The 21,130-nt window shown below is 38.4% G+C and overlaps 1 protein-coding gene across 1 annotated transcript in view; it reads left to right on the top strand.

Annotated features, from left to right (window-relative positions):
* The window catches only part of CENPE (centromere protein E), a 261,773-nt gene that overhangs the window by 14,428 nt on the left and 226,215 nt on the right, over nt 1-21,130 (top strand). The window contains exons 12-16 of the mRNA XM_053703505.1: nt 874-999; nt 14,239-14,394; nt 14,919-15,075; nt 17,231-17,393; nt 17,686-18,172. Coding sequence (XP_053559480.1) covers nt 874-999; nt 14,239-14,394; nt 14,919-15,075; nt 17,231-17,393; nt 17,686-18,172 — 1,089 coding nt within the window. The remainder of the gene's footprint in view (nt 1-873; nt 1,000-14,238; nt 14,395-14,918; nt 15,076-17,230; nt 17,394-17,685; nt 18,173-21,130) is intronic.

Raw genomic sequence — 21,130 nt, 5'->3', positions numbered from 1 at the left:
ATTGGCTGAATAAACATCTAGAGAATGAAATTAGCATTATTCTGTCGCAGGTTTTTTTTTCTAGACTCAGATAGGAGAATCAGAGGGGATCAACTTTTGATACATTTTACCATTTTGGCTGTTAGGAACCAATTAATAAGGGAATGGAAAACTGCAAAGGTCCCCACTATAACTGAATTGTCTAATATAATAAAACTGCAAATGACAATTGAATCGCATGACCCTAAATTAGCTATTGATTCGTAGTTTAGAGCTTATTTTGCAAAAAGGAAAAATCTCCTCATTGCTTGGTCAATACCGTTACAAATTTCCCGTATTTCTATCTCTTATACTTGAGGGCGAGTTACCCCAGCATTGGGTAGATTTTAACCAGATGTGGATTTAATTCTTGTTGGCATATTGCTTCTAGTTAATCTTGGTTTCGGATACGTGGACTCCAGCGTGAAAGGGACAGGAAAGGATCCCCCCCCCCCCCCTTTTTTTGTTTTTTCTTTTTTGTGTTGTCACTTAAATGTAAGAGGTGTATGATAACCATGCAGGATGTTTGTTTACTGTGTACGGTAATCTTTAAGGTAAAATTGTAACACCTGTTAATGGTTATTTTTGTCTATCTAATTTCGTGAAAATCCAATAAAAAGATTGCACAATATTTTGTATTTTATTTATTTTTTGTCTAAAAGGAAGTGAATAATTTTGAGCTGTGGTAATTAGAATAACTTTAGAAGACATGCATGACCAAATGTTCAGATTGTCAGAGTACATGGATTGCCCTTTATAGTAATGGGAAACCTTTTAGTACAACTAGCCAGGTTTATGGAGGAGCAGGGACTTGACACTAAACGGCTTACTGTATTATCTCTTTTGCTTTTTTAGTTTGCTAGTACCGCAAAACATATGAGGAACACTCCGCATGTAAACGAGGTTTTGGATGACCAGGCTTTGCTCAAGAGATACAGAAAGGAAATAATGGATTTAAAGAAGCAGTTAGAAGATCTAGAGGTAAGAAGAGTTAAAACTAAGCACTCAAGGGTGACAGTCGTTGAGCTAGGGGAATTTGCTTTTAAATCAATTAGCTGAAAGATAAATGTGTCAAACGGGGGGAAGACAATGATTGCAAAGATTAGGTTTTGACGGAAAGTAGCTAAGATAAAGGGGAATATGCCAACATAAAGTAGCCACCACAAAGGAACATTTTAAATAATAAAAAAAAGCTAAAGCCACTTATCTTATTTAATTCTTGGATCAAGCATACTTCATAGATTGTACATGTAGCATTACCATTTGGCGCCCGCGGATCCTCTGGCATCCACCCCAAGTGAACCTTGGGGGGGCTTTGACCCATTGAACCCCCCAGGCGGAGGCAAAAAAGATAGTGAAGATGATGGGGGAATTACAGTGCATTGTATATATGTTTGATGCAGTGACTCGATGATCGTATGATCTTACATTGGGTTTTACCCATAGCCACTTAGGTAATGTCCGATTTACCTGTAACGTGTGTGTGTGTGTGTGTGTATATATATATATATATATATATATATATATATATATATATATATATATATATATATATATATATTTTAACGTAACGTTTCGGGGTGCTACCCCCATTTTCAAACAGACAATAGGATTAAATAATTCCCTTTGTCAAAACCGGCGAGTGCCTTCCTCTCTTTGGATTTTATTTGATTTGTTTCTGATGTGCACCCCGGTACTGTTTGGATTCCGTGAGTGCTAGGCCATACCACAGAAATTTTTCTCTGTGTGCAGGCTTGATACAGCTTGTGTGCGACACAAAAAAAATAAAAATAAATATATATATATATATTATTATTATTATTATTATTATTATTATTATTATTATTTTTTTTTTCCCAAGAAATAGATCCTCACTCGCTGGACTTTCAAAAAACAATAGTTTATTGTGTACAGTGACGTTTTTGGGAGCCAGCTGTCCCCTTCATCAGACCAAACAAAGTAAACAAAAAGCCGTGTTTAAATAGCCAGTGACCCCACCCACAGGAAGTGACACAATTGCAGTATCCATGGAGACACAAAATAAGTAAATGAAACATTCCACAATAGAAGTGTTATACATATAAATTGTGTATATAAAGTGTAAATTTAATGTTTGTTCAGGGAATCAATAGAAAAAAACAAGGAAATGTAGTATCAATATAGAATAGAAACTGAGGGATTGTTCCTAAAGTGCACATGTATTCATCAATAGCATAGCATTTAAACAAATATGTAAAAGTGGTCTCCACCTAATGCACTATATGTCAGCACTGTCACTGATCACCAATTATTCTCATAGGATGCAGTGGAAATAATGTATGCAAAAATGTGCAGCTCCTACCTGTGATTGCAGAGTGATCATACCAAGCACAGCGGTTACCCCCATAATTCAGTGATGCAAGAGGGGGAGTGTAACAGTACAATATAGATGGTCAATACATTACAGTAAAGTATAAGCATGTGGCATATAGCGTAGCATGTAACAAATATGTAACAGTGGTCTCCAACCTGTGCCCTATATGTCATTACTGTCACTGATCCCTAGTTATCTATTAAAAATTGCAAAGGAAATAGTATATACAAAAACCTGCAGCTCAAAGGACAGATACTACGCACCATACATAACAACAATTCTGAAGATACTAAAAGAGAACTGAATGAGTTGGAATTTCATTTTATTCAGAGGGGCTTGGGCTATAAAACTAAACTAATCGGGGATATCAGATCACATTTGGCTTACACCCAACAGGAAGATCTACTCAAGGATGTTATTAAGCATCAAGAAGATGAGACTATCACCTTACTCACCACGTATATACCGGGTGTTAAAGATCTCCCAACACAGGTGATGAAACACTGGGAGATTTTTTCCATGGCTAATTCCTTACCTTTTGAGAAGAAACCACGTGTTGCCTATAGGAAGGCTAAAAATCTTAGAGACACTCTAGTCCTCATAGACCCTATCCACAGCTATTCAGACTCTACCTGGCTGAAAACTAAGACGGTTGGATCTTACAGATGTATCTCTTGCACCACGTGCAATTCCATGATCCCCGGAAAATCTTTCAAACACCCACAGAATAACAACCATCACCACATTAAATTCTATCTGACATGTACTACTTATCTTTTGAACAGCAATCAAAGTGGGCAAAAGTGACTAGCCTGTTGCCCAACATTTTCTCGAAAATAAACTCTCTCACTCTCCCTCTCTCACTCTTTCTCTTGGGGCACTTGCTTTCTGAGAGCTTCCTGGGAAATTGTGACTATAGACGCCAGCCTGTCCTCTCTTCCCATAAACATTTTGGAGTTGAGAGCTATCTTCAATGCCCTATTAGCATGGCCTCGACTTGCGTTGACCCTGTTTTATAAGATTTCAATCGGACAACATCACCTCAGTGGCTTACATGAATCGCCAGGGAGGGACTCGAAGTTCCTTAGCCATGAAGGAGGTGACTCGAATTCTGCTGTGGGTGGAAGCCCATGATTGTCTCTGCCATCCACATTCCAGGAGTGGACCATTGAGAGGCAGATTTTCTGAGTAGACAGACTTTTCATCCCGGGGAGTGGGCTCTCGATCCGGAAGTGTTTTCTCTAATAACCCTAAAGTGGGGGGTTCCAGAATTGAATCTGATGGTGTCCCGAAAAGGTACGGTTCAAGGTCAAGAGATCCTCAGGCCGTTCTGATAGATCTGATTAGCGCTGCGGAACCTGTTGGCGCTTTACAAATTGATGATGATTAATAGAAGCTCTAGCGGTTCCTTGGAGGTTTCCTTAGTTTGCTCTCCTTCCACGAGTCATTGCTCGTATCAAACAGGAGAGAGCATCGGTGAGTCTAATAGCTCCTGCATGGCCTCGCAAGATCTGGTTCGCAGATCTGGTAAGGATATCATCTCTACCTCCTTGGAGGTTACTTCAGAGGAAGGACCTTCTAATTCAGGGTCCTTTTTCTTCATCTAAACCCAGATTCTCTGAAGCTGACTGTTTGGAGATTGAACGCCTAGTTCTGTCTAGACGTGGGTTTTCTGAAGCGGTCATTGAAACTATGATTCAGGCTCGAAAACCGGTTACTGGCAGACCTACCAGATGTTCAAGCCTTTGTACAGGCCCTGGTTAGAATCAGGCCTGTGTTTAAACCTGTTGCTTCTCCATGGAGCCTTAATTTAGATCTTAAAGTTTTACAGCAGGCTCTGTTTGAGCCTATGCATGTTGTTGACATAAAACTTATTGTGGAAGGGGGCGGAGCTAACCGTCTTGCTGGTCAGAAGCACTCGCACAGAGCTACCTTTACAAATACCTTTTACCTGATCAAATTTTATTTTAAGTGAGCTTTATATTCTACCCACAACTCGGGCATCTATACCTGTTTTTGGAAGAAGAAATTGGGAAGTCGCCACCAGGGCTCTACTCAGCTGATTGTGAGGCGGGGACGCCTTCCATCAGGCTCCGGAGTGTCGGGGATCCGCTCCGGAGCTGAAGAACTGAGCCGCAACTTAGCTTAAGGGAAGCGGCCCGCAGCCGACAACATATCTGGTGTGACTACGGAGACCCTTGTCCCGCCTGAGTGCCCTAAGCTACAATCCGGCTTCGGTCGGAGACCAAGATACACAGCCGACACTGCGCCAAACACTAAAGTGTGGTGAGAGGTGTGAAGGGGCAGCGAGTGGACCCTGCGGAAGAAGGAGGCAAACGGAGGTCTGAGCACTCATTTTTGGCGCGAACCGCGGCCATATTGCCCCTGTGGAGGGAGGAGGCCACTACCGTTGGTGCTTGCGATCTACATAAAGAAGGGGCCGTCTTAACATCCTCAGCAATAGTGCTCGGCTGGCCGTCCTCGGTGAATGATGAGTCTCCTGAGAAGGATAGTGAGACAACAGGAGGTTCCGGTGCAAAGCTTGTCTTCCCAGAAGATCGGGTGAGTTCTGTTTGGGCCTTTACATACCACGAGGGCTGCTCTGGGGACACTGTTATCATCGTGGACACGGGTGAGACCTAAGCCTTATGTTGCCCATAGTGTTACTCATATTGGCGACATATGATTAGCCCCAAAGGCCTTTTTTACGCTGAATTGTGAACTTTACCACTATAATATCACAGTGACAATTGATATAAATTGCCTCTGCCCGGGCCTCCCCTCTCAGGGTCTGTCAGCCTTACCGTGGTGCCTAAGGGGTGAAGCTCAGGATAGATACCCACACCTATTTGGCAACACATCTATATCTGCACAAAACCTGCTTTAATAATTATTATACTGGATGTGCTGACTTATGCCATTTCCCTCACACAGCAAAATCACAGTGTTTATTCTTACGTATTCAGAAGTGTTTTCTTCTTATTTTTATTTCTGGGACTTCCTTTTTGTGGACACTTCTAAATTACCACTTCATAATTTAGATAAATTTAAGGCTCCTTAAAAAGGGCTATTGCTTTGCAACTGTTACTCTTCTGCTGCTGCGTCAGCTTATGTTTCTCTGATGCTCAGGCACAGAGTGGAGTGTTTTTTTTTTTTGTTTTTTTTTTTTGTTATGTTTGCTTGCCACATTCACACCTAACTGGCAAATGCCACTCACACCTTACTAGCCCAATACACTTTTTGCACATCATATGTCGCAAATAGCTCCTTAAACATTTGTGTCATCTAACTTGGCCTTAATTATTTACACCTGGGTTACCTATACTTGTTTTGCTGCTCTTAAGATAAAGAGGAGGATCGGTTACTTACTCAGAGCGCTCCCAAAAACATACCCCCCTATTTTTGGTAGTGGAACATCAAAGCACACAGCCTCCTGGAGGTTTTATAAAATCTATGGTAATAGCCTTCACTAGTGCACAAGCCTGAATAAGCCTGTTCCAAGAACCCACTATACAGTATTTAGTTCCCTTCAGGAACTTTTTGGGTTGAGATAGTCTTTCCTTACTGTAGAATAAAACTTGTCCTTATTTTGGACCTTCCCTAACTTACCCTTTGCACCCTAAAAGTCCCTGCATCTTGCATTCACATTTATTAATCACAGTTGCCCCTTTAGACTAACAACAGTTGCTCCAGTTTTTCTGTAGTGGGACCACCAACTCGGTATATAGTGTCATTTTGCTACCTAACCTATATTTCTCTTTCCACAGGGCTCTTATGTCATTTTATTTAATATCACTGGTCTCTACATCGTGAGCACTTCTAGGTTACTTATATATTTTGTGTATGGTGTGACCTCCTTTAGACTGTCCCTTTCCGGTTCTGCCGGTCTGAACTAATCACCTCCACTTTACTTTTCCCCTCCCTTTGGGCAGTATTCTTTTTTTTTTCCCCGAGTTGAGAGGGGGTCTGACGATACCACACTTACTGTCTCCAGACTTTCTCCTTCTTTCCCTTTTCTGCCTAGAATATTTAGTGAGTCACTATTTTTTGTTCTTCCCTCTCCTTACTCTGACACAGAAAGGTACGGGAGAAAAATTGTTACAGGCATTCCACTTTTGTGACCAACTCTCACCTCCCCGCTCCTGTCCAGCCTGTGTGGGTGGGTCAATTCCAACTTCCTTCTCCCTTCCTTCGGGTCGTATCCCTTGGTTCCCTGAGGTGAGAGGTGGGTCCTAAGATTCCTGTACGACTGTATTTATTCTGTTTCTCACCAGTTGAGCACGAACCTAAGTGGAGTGCTGTTCTTGTTCTCTCTATTCAGAGCTGCCCCGCCTTCCCATTAGGCATCTAACTTACCTAGCCAACCTTGGCAACTAGAGATACGATTTTAGTCTTCCTGATGTGGTAGGCGGGATAGCCAGAATGACTAGGGCAGTTGACCTATTTTAACAGTACATGCTTACTAGAACCTAACTGGAATTGTTTTTCAGGACTATAGGAGCCCTTACCTGCAAAAAGTTAAAGTATAAATTTATTGTTTATAGACTAGGACCAATTATTTCATTAAGGGTGAAAGTGCCTCACACTGCCAGGAGGCAATCTAAGAATCAAAGTAAAGTTAAGACAGTCCTTGACCATTTTTCCCTTCTGACTACTAGAGAGCCATCTGTCGGCCTCCAGCCACGCTAATCAAGAATCTCAAGATGGCGACTCCCAATCCAGTGTCAATTCCTGTGTGGCCTCTCCTAAATACATCACGGAGACAACGATGCAGAAGTAGTTGGCTGCCCAAACTCTTTCAATCACCCAGGAGATCCATCGTAGTTGAGCTGATCTCCGAAAAGATATCTCAGAGATTGGGGAACAGGTAGTTGATTTGGAACGCAAACAAGATGACCTGACCACTGATCATACTAACCTCTTGGCATTCTCCCGAATCATTGGCTGATCAGAACTCATAATTGGAAAGCAAATTGGCTGATTTGGAAGAAAGATCCAGGCGTAGTAATATTCGCTTCCGAGGTATTCCAGAGACTGTCTTACCCCCCGAATTACAAAACTTCCTCTCGGAACTATTTAAGGAACTTCTGGGGTCATTTACTATGTCTCCCAACACACTGGAGCTCTGCCACAGAGCCCTTAGACCTAGGTCGCTCTCATCGGATAAACCTAGAGACGTAGTGGTATGCTTCCACAGCTATAGTCTCAAAGATCAAATCATGCAGGCGGCTTATCGCAGACCATCTTTGCCTGAGAGGTTCCAGAACATTCAGTTATTACAGGACCTATCTCAACACACCCTTCAACAAAGGAGATTATTCTCCCCAATAACAGAGGTCCTAAGATGTGAAAACATTAAGTACAGATGGAGCTTTCCAATTAAAATTATCATAACAAAAGATAATCAGTCACATACGGTGGCTAATCTCAACCAAGGCTTTACACTTCTAGAATCCTGGGGTTTACGCCCATCTTCGGGTAACCCCCAACCGCCCTCCCAGGCAAAACTCAGAGCCTCAGCTCCTGAATGGCAAGTAAAAGAGCAAAGATCTAAAAGACAAAAACCTCTACTTCCTCCACAGGAAAAATCCCTATGAACAGCCATACATGTAAATTTTGCTACTCTCCTTGCTTGAACTTTGGAGTCTTGATGAGCACTCTTTTCACTTAAATGTTTGGTATGATTGTTTTTGTTGATTATATATGACCAGATGGAGTACCATACGAATGCCACAAGGCTTAGAAGTAAGGTTCTTATTCAATCTGTACCATGGTTAAATACTATTAATTCTATTTGTTAAATTATTGTTAATGATCTCTATATTTATAAGTCATACCGCCCCGGTCTTACCACTAGACCTTAGTAACCTCCCCCCCCCTCCAAACGGCCCACATGCTAGGCCTACCTTGGTGGACTATTTCCACCACAACAATTCTTTGTGATATGTAAAATTCATATACCATCTCTTATGTATCTAACCTCTTCTTTTCCCTTCCTTTCTATCCTTTTCTCTTGGCTCTTATTTAAACGTCTCATGATATACCACCCCAATGGCTAATACAGATACCATAAAGTTTCTCACACACAAAGTGAGAGGTCTGAATTCGCCTGGTAAGCGGAGTGTGTTCCTCAGATCTCTTAAGCACTTAAACCCTGATGTCGTCCTCCTACAGGAAACACATTGGAAGAAAGGTGATATACCCACACTCTTCTCTAAACATTACACTACTCTAGTCTCTGCTCCCTACACCTCTAAAGCAAGAGGTGTCGCTATCCTTATACATAAGCGCCTTGCTTGCGAAATAACCTTTCAGGAAATAGACCCCCAAGCGAGATATATCATTCTAAAATGTAAGCTTAATCAATGCATGTACACACTTGTCTCAGTATACCTCCCTAATACCGGTCAATGCAAATGCCTCCATAAAATACTACAGACGGTTGATAAATATAAACAAGGCAGGGTCATAATAGGTGGAGACTTTAAAGGGACAGTCTACACCAGAATTGTTATTGTTTTAAAAGATAAATAATCCCTTTATTACCCATTCCCTAGTTTTGCATAACCAACACAGTTATATTTATATATTTTTTACCTCTGTGATTATCTTGTATCTAAGCCTCTGCAGACTGCCCCTTTATTTGTTCTTATGACAGACTTGCAGTTTAGCCAATCAGTGATGGCTCCCAGGTAACATCACGTGCACGAGCACAGTGTTATCTATATGAAAAACATGAACTAACACCCTCTAGTGGTGGAAAAACCTGTTAAAATGCATTCTTAAGAGGCGGCATTCAAGATCTAAGAAATTAGCATATGAACCTCCTAAGTTAAAATTTCAACTAAGAATACCAAGAGAACAAAGAAAAATCTGAATCATGAATGTTTTTTTTGGACTAGACTGTCCCTTTAACCTTGTTTGGGATCCCCTTATAGATAGAAAGTCCAATAAACATAATTCCAAAGTGCACCGATTAGATGCTATGTCACATAAATTTCGGTCCCTCATGCTTGCATTTGGATTTTACGACATTTGGCGGGCTTTCCACACTTGTGACACGGACTATACACATTTCTCTCCCCCACATCTAACTTACTCCAGATTAGACTACCGTACATCTTTAGTCAATCTCAGACCCTAGATCAAGTTCAGGACACTATTATTCACGCATGCCCATCCTGTCTGATATTCCTTTCCGGGAGGAACTAGGGAAAGGCTTAAGGGAGTTAATCGCAATTAACGACAATCAAGCAGTCACTGACGACACTTTATGGGGGGCTATCAAAGTCTCAATTAGAGGCTTATTAATACGAAAACAGGCGATTCTTAGAAAGGCTCGGGGGTTGCCCCTCTCACAGGCCTTTAGTAAGCTTAAAGGGACAGTATACACTCATTTTCATATAACTGCATGTAATAGACACTACTATAAAGAATAAGATGCACAGATACTAATATAAAAATCCAGTATAAAATGGTTTAAAAACGTACTTAGAAGCTTTCAGTTTAGCTCTGTTGAAAAGGCAGTTGGAAAGCCCACTGCAAGTGGGAAATAAGACACTCCCCCCCTCCCCCTTCTTTTGCATATGAAGACTTTACACAAACAGGAGCAAGCTGGAGAAGGTAGCTGACGGTATTCAAATAAAACTTTGGGGCTTAGTTAGGAGTCTGAAAATCAGACCCTTTTTGAATCATACTATAAATTACTCTCACATTGGTATTTCACGCCCATTAAACTTTTTAGGCTCAATCTATTACCCACGCCTCAATGCTGGAGGCTTTGCGGAAAACCAGGCGACTCCCTTCACATTTGGTGGGACTGCCCCAAACTTAAACCGTTGTGGAACATGGTGTTCTCCTTACTAGCCAGATTAAGTGTTCATGTCCCGAAGTCCCCAGAAGCAGCTCTATTACATGTAGATTTACACTCTCTCCCCAAGTTTCAGAGCTACATCTGTGTATATCTCTTTTCAGCCACCAGACTTGCAATCACTAGAGCTTGGAAGCAACAGAACCCCCCTAACTGAGCTTCTGTACTTGATATCATGGCCTATAGTAACTCCATGGAAAGAAATGTGTTTTTTATTCTGGATAAGATAGACCTCTTTGAGGCGATCTGGGAAGACTGGACCAGTTTATTTAGTCCTAATTGGTATCCCAGAACAGACATTTAGATAGCCACCGCTTCCCTATTTCTCTAGTTTTCTCTTTCTGCCCTACTTTTTCTAACCTTTCCTTCTCCCTTTTTGCCTTCCTAAATCTTTCTCTTTTTCCCTTCCCCCCCCCCCCTCTCTCTTTTATCTTTTCATATCCCCACTACACTTCCCATTGGTATGATGAATACTCTTTCTGCATCCAATGTGCCTGAGATCTTTACTTTTATTGTTTTGTATAGATAATAGGCTATTGGAAACCATTTTTGTTCTATGTATTATGACTTTTTCTCGACCTGTTATTTACTTCCCACTGTGTTTGGGAAATTATTTGTAAATCAACTTTTATTACTAATAAAGTTTTGAAAACTTAAAATAAAAAACTTATTGTGGAAAGTTTTTTGTTTCTTGTTGCCTTTTCTTCCGCTTGCAGAGTGTCTGAGCTTTCAGCTCTGCAGTGTGATTCCCCCTACCTTATTTTTCATGCTAAGGCGGTCCTTCATACTAAATTGGGGTTTCTCCATAAGGTAGTATCGGATCGAAATCTTAATCAGGAAATTCTCTTTTTTTTTTTCTCTCTCGCTTTTTTGCAAGGCGGCAACATGGTCCTCCCTGCATACTTTTTCCAAATTCTACAAATTTGATACTTTAGTCTCGGCTGAGGCTTCTTTTGGGAGAAAGGTTCTTCAAGCGGTAGTGCTTTCTGTTTAGGTCCTCCTGCCTTTTTCTCCCTCCCTATTCATTCTGTGTCCTCTAGCTTTGGCATTGGTTCCCACTAGTAATTGGAATGACGTCATGGACTCTCCAGGTCTTAGTAAAGAAAACAAAATGTATGCTTACCTGGTAAATGTCTTTCTTTCCGGACATGGAGTCCACGACCTCGCCCTCTTTTAATTATAATTCAGCAGGTTTTTTTTGGTTTTTATGTGTAAACTTCAGGCACCTTTTTTCACCCTTGTGTTTCTTCATTTTTTTCCATTCCCTTGGGCTGAATGACTGGGGGTTATGGGTAAAGCAGTTATACTTAAAGGATTACTTTCTGTTATAATTTTTAAGCTAAACAACTAACATATTAAAGTTAATAAACATTAATTAAAACCTACTGACCTATATTTTCTCCAAAACAAAGTTTCATAGCGTTCTAAAAGTTATATCTTTTATTCGCCGATGATGTCACGTTATCCTGCCCACTATTTTCAGCACTGCGTGTTCAAAATACTTAAACCAATAACTTTGTGTTTAAAGCGCCATTTTGAAACCTAGGTATTGTAAACGGATTGGTACAGAGCAAAGGATACCCACAGAGTGGGTTTGGAAAACAATTAAATTTGCAGACAAGATTTCTGCTATACGGTAGAGATATGTTAATGAAATGCTATTGATAAAAAGCATATTTGGGGTAGTTAGTTAGTAACAGGCATAGAAAATATTTACTTACAGTGGCCCTTTAACAGCTTTACTGGGGTGCTCTTTGCCTCCTCCTGCTGGCCAGGAGTTGAATAGCCCACTAGTACCGTATTTATTCGAGTATAACGCGCACACGTGTATAACGCGCACCCCTAATTTTCGATTAAAAATCAGTATAAAATTTTGTTTCACACCAAGCATTGTAATTGACAAAAAAACGTTGTTGAACACGTGCGGCCATGATAAAAATCATTTATTGACAACGTAAACTGGTATAAACACAATACCGAAATAAAATTACCGGTAACAATATTTATTTAAAATGCTTCAAAGTCAGATTCATCATCAGATACACTAAAGAGTTGTTCCCATTCTTCTCGAGTTAATTTTTCATCAGTGTCCCAGTTGGCAGGAACATCTGTTTATACCCTGAGTTGCCATCTAACGGGTACCAGTATATCAATTAAAATATGAAGAACACTGAATTACGGTACTCAAAACACTGAATTGTACAAAAGCAATGCTTACCGTAACGTGTGGGCGAGGCGAGGAAATGAAGCGGCGACCATACAGCGGATAATAAGAATTCTCACCCCCAGTTCGGGCCGCCCACTGTACGCGACGAGGGGACGTTTTTTTTTTTTTCTTCGCCCTCGCGTACAGTGAGCGGCTGCAGCCCGGAAAAGGCGCAGTGCAAACTCACAATTCGCCTGCGCCCTCAATGGACCAGCCGCCACTGCCACCCCAGCCCTCGTTTATAACGCGCACCCAAACTTTGATTTCTTTTTTTTGGTACAAAATTTTGCGCGTTATACTCGAATAAATACGGTAATTGGAATGACGTCGTGGACTCTCCATGTCCGGAAAAAGAGAAATTTATCAGGTAAGCATAAATTTTGTTTTTATTGTTTCCTCCCTGGAATATGATCTTGGTTCTAAGCTTTTTGCAACTTCTTACATTTGAACCTAAATTCTAATTTGAAATCTTTGTCAGAGTGCTTATCGCTCTTCCTGAGGGTAGTCTAGGCATTTCAATATGTTTTTTTTTTTTTTTTTTGTTAATTTATGCTTACCTGAATCCTGCTTCCTCCAATTGTTGTGTGCCTCATCTGGCCTCGTCTGGCGTCCAGCTCGCGGAGCACACAACGATTGGAGGAAGCCGGATTCGTCATCGATCTGCTAAAGAAAGGAGGAGATGCGGACAGAGGAATGGCGGTATGTTTACTAGCACTCAATGGTAATGGTTTAAAAATGAAGCGTTTTTTCAAAATTTTTATGAATTAAAGTGCCCATGTTTTTAGGAGTATTTTATACTGGGTAGTAATTCATTAAAATGTAAAATCACTTTAACGGTAAAGGAACAGGTAATGGGCTTTCCAAAGACACCATGTGGAGATGTATAGCTTTTATAGGAAAAAGTTATTTGCCATCAAAAAATGCCCTTAAATGGCAATTTTATGCTACCCATGCACCAAGTAATTACCTATATATAAAATTTGTGGTTTTGCTCATGAAGGATGATATGGTAGTGTTTTCTATTTTCAGAAAAATAAAAAATGGTGAGGCTATTAAAAAAAATTGTTTTGATATTGAATGACCTACCAGGGTTTCTGAGACTGGGAGCTGAAACTTAGTATGTTGCCTCAGTGTTTAGTGGTGGCTCCAAATACAACCAATGTGTTGATTGCTCAGTGCTTCCTTCTTTAGTTTGACAGCTTATAGTGGCAGTGCTCAGCAACATGCTGTGCTTTGTGAGAAGTCACATAGAGAGAGAGAGACCTAAAAAAAAAGAGACACACAGTTACGTAGTGTCCTAGGACCTGAAGACCACTCTTCCTAGTAGATATTATGATTGCTATTATAATTGCTAGAGCAATTGAACCTGCAGAGTTTAGGATGCTGTGACCAGCTAGTTGGGTCTTGGTTGTTCAGTGATGGCTGATTAATTGGGGATGTTCTGCTTAGTTTATGGGTTTTTTTTATTTTTCCTTCTTCAAACTTATCCTCAGTCTAAAAAAAACCTGTTTGTGTGTTTGTCTCTTTATACTTAACTCCCTCTCTCTTTCTTGGGGGGGCAGCTTTTTATAACAGAAGTTATTCAAGTATTCAGTCTTCTTCAAGTTGATGCCAAAATGAATTAAGGTTTATATAATTCTGCTGTGTCTTAGTGTTTTTACTCTGATCAATTTGTTCATGTTCATTCGGTTATTGCCTTTTAAAGGGTTACTAAGCAATCTGGCATATGTTAGTATGGGTTTAAAGGAAAATTCTGTTTCATTTCATTTTTATACTTAAATCTTTTTAAAGGCTTCATCTGGGACACGAGCTCAAGTTATGGCTAAAGAGGAGTATTCACAGCTGTTAGCAGAAATTCAACTACTTCAAAAAGAAAGGGAGAACCGGATATGGAATTTAACTAGTATTGTAGTGGCATCTTCACAAACATCTAAAGAAGACCAAAGGGTAATTTTAAGACTACATTTTTTTTTTTATATTCATATAGATTTCTACCACTCATTGGTACTTTTACTTTATTTCCAAATTCCAATTAGCACTTACAATAATTGGATTTGTAGATTTGTCTTCTGAACGTCATGTGCATTCCTGTTGCCTTCTGGGATCGCTTTGATGTCACAGTATATAGAAATGGCAAGCAAATGTGGAAATAGAAACTATTCGTTTTGTACTATATGGCTGAAGGAGCCGTTCATAAACTCATTTAGTTTGCGAAATCAAACCAAAAAGTTTTTTTCACTTGTTTTTTATTTTAAGACCATCTTTATCCAAAGTAGAAAATGGGTGCTATTTTATATTGCATCCATTTTGCAGCACTGCTTTCTAATCAAAGACCACCTTATCTGAATACTAATTCCAGTTTTGTTTTGGTTATTTGTTTAATTTATTGCAAATACCTTGAGTATTTTTGTTTATAATTAGCACAATGCATAAATGCCATTTACTAATCCTTTTTATTTTTGTAATGATAGTTAAAACGGAAAAGAAGAGTTACTTGGGCTCCTGGGAAACTTCAAAATAGTTTGTGTAACGTAGATGTTTCTAGCTTCAATGTCTCCTCAATTACTGCCAGCATTTCCAAAAGAACGAAGTTGTCTGACTTGCCTCCTTTAACAGAAAATGACGATTGTAAGTATATAAAATATTAGTGTGTAGTGTCATGCCTAGTGAGTTTGAAATTTAAATGCACATAGATGAATTACATCTTTGAATAGAAACATATTTGCAATATACATGTATTGGCAAAAATGCTTCTAGTAAAAGTTATCACTGTTTTAGTGTTAACATTTGTCTCTGCACGTGCATGTGAAGCATAGCTAGATATTGTCACTGTACCCACATTTTAAATAATGCAGCTGCTCAGATCATCACTGGGGCTTGTATCATGTTAGTAATGAACAAATTGAGTAATTACAAGATGGTACCAGCACCTTAGGCTCGCTAAGAAAGTGCTGTGTTTAAAATGCTGGTGCACGGTGCATACTTAAAGGGACAGTCAACCATAGAAATGTTATTGTTTTAAAAGATAGATAATCCCTTTATTACTCATTCCCCAGTTTTGCATAACCAACACAGTTATATTAATGTACTTTTTACCTTTGTGCTTACCTTGTATCTAGGAACCTTCTTCCAGCCCCCTGATCACATGACTGTGACTGTTTATTATCTATTGTCTTAAATTTAGCATTGTATTGTGCTAGATCTTAAATAACTTTCTGTGCCTGAACACAGTGTTATCTATATAGCCCACGTGTACTTTCTGTCTCTTTGTGTTGAAAAGAGATTTAAAAAGCATGTGATAAGAGGCAGCCCTCAAAGGCTTAGAAATTAGCATACGAGCCTAACTATGTTTAGTTTAAACTAAGAATACCAAGAGAAAAAAGCAAATTTGATGATAAAAGTAAATTGGAAAGTTGATTAAAATTAAAAGTCCTATCTGAATAATGAAAGTTTAATTTATAGTTGACTGTCCCTTTAAATACACTTTTGTACTGGCTATAGCTTTTGTTAGAAGCATTTTTGCTAATGCATGTATATTACAAAATTGCTTCTGTTCAATACCGAAATGCATCTGTGGTTTTTAATTTTGGCTGGAATATCCCTTTTAACTTACCGATTTTGCCATAAATAAATAGTCCCCATCTAAGCTATTTTTTACGGTTTACAAATATACGGTGCTGTCTCTATTCAGAACTTTAAAAGCAAATTAAATTCAAAATTTAACTTTAAAGGGACATAATACTCGTATACTAAATCACTTGAAAGTGATGCAGCATAACTGTAAAAAGCTGAAAGGAAAATATCACCTGAGAATCTCTATGTAAAAAAGGAAGATAATTTTTCATCACAATTCCTCAGGTCACCAGAGGGTAAGTGCTTTGAAAAAAAGTTATTTAATTTACTGCCCAGCTGCAGGTAAAAAAAAAAGGAAGAAATGAACAGCAGCCAATCTGCAGTGCTGAGGTCATGGGCCATTTTACTATGAAATCTCATGAAAGTTAACTTCCTTAAACTGAATAGGGAAATAACATGTGTGCATGAGGCATGCTCCCTTGCAAGTCCCGGGACAGGCATTCTGAATTGCCTCTTAAAGGGACAGTATACACTACACTAATTTTCATATAACTGCATGTAATAGACACTACTATAAAGAATAAGATGCACAGATACTGATATAAAAATCCGGTATAAAACTATTTAAAAACTTACTTAGAAGCTCTCAGTTTAGCTCTCTTGAAAAGGTAGCTGGAAAGCCCACTGCAAGTGGGAAATAAGACACTCCCCCTCCCTCTCCTTTTGTATATGAAAAGACCCTTTACACAACCAGGAGCAAGCTGGAGAAGGTATCTGACGGTATTCTCATAAAACTTTGGGGCTTGGTTAGGAGTCTGAAAATCAGAGCAATGTTATTTAAAATTAAGCAAAACTATATACATTTTAAAAAAGAAAACACTTTATGGGCTATATAAATAGATCATCTACAAAACCATTTATGCAAAGAAAAAAAATAGTGTATAATGTCCCTTAAAGTCCTTTACAATGGGTTGTGAATACTTAGGACATTTTGAGGTAAAATATATATATATATATATTTTTTTCACATAGAAAATGTTAAGGTGATATTTTGTAGTCAGCTTTTTATAGCTATGCTGCATCACTTTCAAGTGATGTCCCTTTAAAAATGAGAGATGGTTTAATTTAAATATTCATTAGAAATCTGAAAAAATGTATCAGATTCAGTTCCCTCAGTATTTGTGCATCTTGTTACTTTTTGTTTTTTAAGCTTGCTGTACTGAGTTTTCGGATTTTGGAGAACTAACCAATGTACTTGAAGACTTTGTGCCAGAAACAGAGTTACCTTATGTGAATAAAAGCAGTCGCAGGGAAAATGTGACATTATCAGAATCTACAATAGAAGTTGCATCTGATGGACCCACATATGGCAGGTAAAAACCATATGTGACTAATGTGGTTAGCCTCATATACTGATTTGTGCATTTATGAGTGTTGATGTTTATAACAGTAGTTTGGTTCTTTCATATCTCAATCATATTTTAATCTCCTTTTTTCATTCTGGTGAACTGACATAATCATGCTTTTTTTATGGTGTTCACTATCTTCAGCTGATATAAATGTTTCTGTAATGTAGTATAGTCAAAGCAATACATTTATGTAGGTGTTTCTACCTTCCCCCAACATATTGGATAACATTCATTTATTTATCTATTTCTTAAACAGAGCCCAATCCCACGATTTCAATCTTCAGAAATACAAAGAAATGGAACAGAAGGCCACAGAGTTAGAAAATCAGTTGAAAACATTAACCAAGAAAACTGAAATTGAAGCAGAGAAAATAGAATCACAGAGAAAGGAAATCCTAAGTCTGCAAACCCAGTTGCAGACAAAAGAAGAGGAAAAAAATGAACTTCGAAAAAGCTTTGAGCTGAAATTAAAAGATTTTGAAAGTCCGTTTCAAGGAGAAAAGAATGGGATTGATAAGCCATTAATGGAGAATTCCAAAATTGCTGAACACGAGACACAAGAAGAAAATAAAGATTTATTTGTTTTGCCAGATATAATGCTTGACCCAAGTAAGAATGAAAAATCTCAGACTGTTCATGATGAATGTGAAGAACAAAGAAAGATGCTTGAACTGAAGATTTTAGATTTGGAAGACATTATAAAAAACCTTAATAGCTTACAGAACGATAAAGAGAGACAAAAAGTAAGTTGCTCAACATAAATTCAAATCTCGCAGAAATGCTTTTTTGTTTGCTAGAGCTCATAAATGTGGAGTCCATCTGAGTAGGAAACTTTACTAGTCCACTCAATATTAAAGTTGTAGAAAGATACATTTCCTACTCATCCCTGGCTAGTGGAATATATTAATGAAAATTATATATTTTCACAAAGTCTCCCCCCCCATCTTAATTCCCACTGTATACTCAAAGACCAATACTTGGAGGGAACAATGGGAAATTAACATTTTACTAACTCACAGCCCCCTCTGGGTGTGTTCCTCTAAACCACATTGTTTACATAGTCTTTCTTTAACCAGTACTTAAAGGGATACTAAACCCACATTTTTTTTTCTTTCATGATTCAAATAGATAGTAAGAGAACAAAGAAAAAAATTATAATAGGGCGGAGTAAATTAGAAAGTTGCTTAAAATTGCATGCTCTATCTCAGTGTTTTTCAACCAGTGTGCCGTAAGAGGGGTGTCCCTCTTTCAAATTTTGAAATATTGGGAGGTATGCGACAGGCATCATTTACAACCATGACATATTGACATTCATTCACAGACCATCATTATGATTGTTTGTGAATGAATGTCAATATGTCACGTATAGTTTGTAGGAGGCATGGCATCACAGCACAATACATACAGTATGTGTGTGTGTATGTATGTGTGTGTGTGTGTATATATATATATATATATATATCTCCTCCTCCTCCCAAGAAGAACAAGCACATCAAACAATTTTTCCAGCAGCTAGGGTGCACTTTAACGATGATTGACCATGTGCCCCCACTGAGGAGAGGTGGTAATAGGAATAAGAGGTTGTTACAAGTGGAAACAAAATGGATTCACATGTTGGACACATTGGTCCCTAAGGGACTGAATACTGTCCTTGACTTCGGACCATTCTATATCAAATGACTGCATCTGAACTTATCAGCCACGGATTTATGTAAGGCTACCCGAAATTATTCACATGGATCTTCATCCTAGTGGGTACCCACGGGTTTCTACACATACTTTAAGTGACGTGAAGGGGGCGATTATTGTATATACATAGGTTAGGTTTAATTTAGTCCTCTGTCCACATTTATACTTATGTGATGACCATAATTATTTGAACATATTAATTGGTAATTCTCTATGCCTCGGCTGTTTATATATGGTGATATATGTTTATTTATAGTTTAGGATAAATTTTGTTTTTAACTTTATTTGTGTTCCTGATTTGAGATCAACGTCTCACACAGTACCCGACTATTATACGATAGCCGATACACATATGACTAATATGGGCACTTGTGCTTACATAATACTTTAATCTAGCTGCATATCGTAAGACAGCTTAGCATTATGAGGGAGGCATTGTGTACCGGTTTCCATAGTCACAGGTGAGAGCGTGATTGGCCGGTGTCGTAACGCATGACGTCATGATGTGATCAGTGGATCACATTCAGGAATACAAACGGGTCTGTGTATATAAGGCGGCTTGTGTTTGTGTATGATAGGTGAGTTTTTTTGGTTATTGGGTTGCTAATGACTATGTGACATTCGACAAAGGTGTTTTTTAAACACCGAAACGTTATATCGTTTTAACTTTTGGAATCATATTAAAAGTTACTTTTTATGTAAACAGTGAGTGCCTTTTTTGCTGGAAATATATATATATATATATATATATATATATATATATATATATATATATATATATATATATATATATATATATATATATTTACATACTGTATTAGGCTACAACGTGTGATTTTTTTTTTTTTGAGTTTTTTTTTTACATTTTGGAATGGTGGTGTTCCACAGGATTTTTTAATGTAAAAAAAGTGTACCATGGCAAAGAAAAAGGTTAAAAATCACTGCTCTATCTGAATCATGAAAGACAAAAATTGGGTTTAGTATCCCTTTAAGTATTGACATTTGCAATATAGGCGGGGATACAAATGACAAAATAAAGGTAAAGGATCTATTTGTTAAAGTGAAGGTAAAGTTTAAACATTCTGAATACAATAATGAATTTGTCAAGCTTTCAATAAGCTGATTGCTAACTTTTTATCCCAATTTCTTTTACATTTATGAAATAAAAAATTATTCACCACCGTTCAGATGTTGAATCCTCCCAACCGCTATTTCCTTATTTTCTGGTCCGACACGCTCTAAACATCTGTCAAAAGTGTGTTCACAGTGCTCCGTTGAACTGCACATGTGCAAATCGGCGATTTCACTCCTTATTGCGCATGCGCTAATCAGCGAATCCTTTGTCAGTATTGTAGCAAGCCCATTATGTAATATGGGTATTCAAACATAATACGCATGCGCAAAATGGTTGCGCGCGTGGAATCTAAGATATAAAAAAATAAATAGCGCGTGCGCAGATAATCCAGGAGCCGGATGACGTCGATTAACGGGCAGATTTTCAATAGGCTTCTCAAAAAACGTGACCAACTAAGGTAAAAAAAAAAAACACTGGGTTGAATTTGCAGATAGAAAATAAGTGAGTAAAAACGACGATAACTTTATTTAGAAGCAAAATTTTAAAAAATTAATGAAAGTCATATTAATTTTGAAGACCAATTACTAATACAGTTCGACATATAGGTAACTTTACCTTCACTTTAACTACTTAAAGTGAATGTCAATTTTGATGGTAAAGTGCCCGGTTTTTAAAAATTTGATTAAAAACAGGGGCACTTTAATTCATCAAAATTTACATTTCACTCCTGTTGTGAAAAAAAACTTACCTTTTAATCTTCACAGCAGCTCCAGCTTCCTCCGGTTGTTGCAAGCCATTTCTGATGTCAGAAATGATGGATAGGTCATCCTCCAATCACGGCTTCCCCCCAGGGGAATCAGTGTCTGATTCAACACTATGATTGGAGGAAGCCGGATTCCTCATTTTAGACCCAGGAAGAGGCTTTGCGACGGGTGGA

This window comes from Bombina bombina, chromosome 2 (genome assembly GCF_027579735.1).
Source record: "Bombina bombina isolate aBomBom1 chromosome 2, aBomBom1.pri, whole genome shotgun sequence".
In the NCBI taxonomy this organism is placed as follows: Eukaryota; Metazoa; Chordata; class Amphibia; order Anura; family Bombinatoridae; genus Bombina; species Bombina bombina.
The sequence above is the reverse complement of the archived record's forward strand: the minus strand, read 5'-3'. Positions and strand labels throughout refer to the sequence as shown.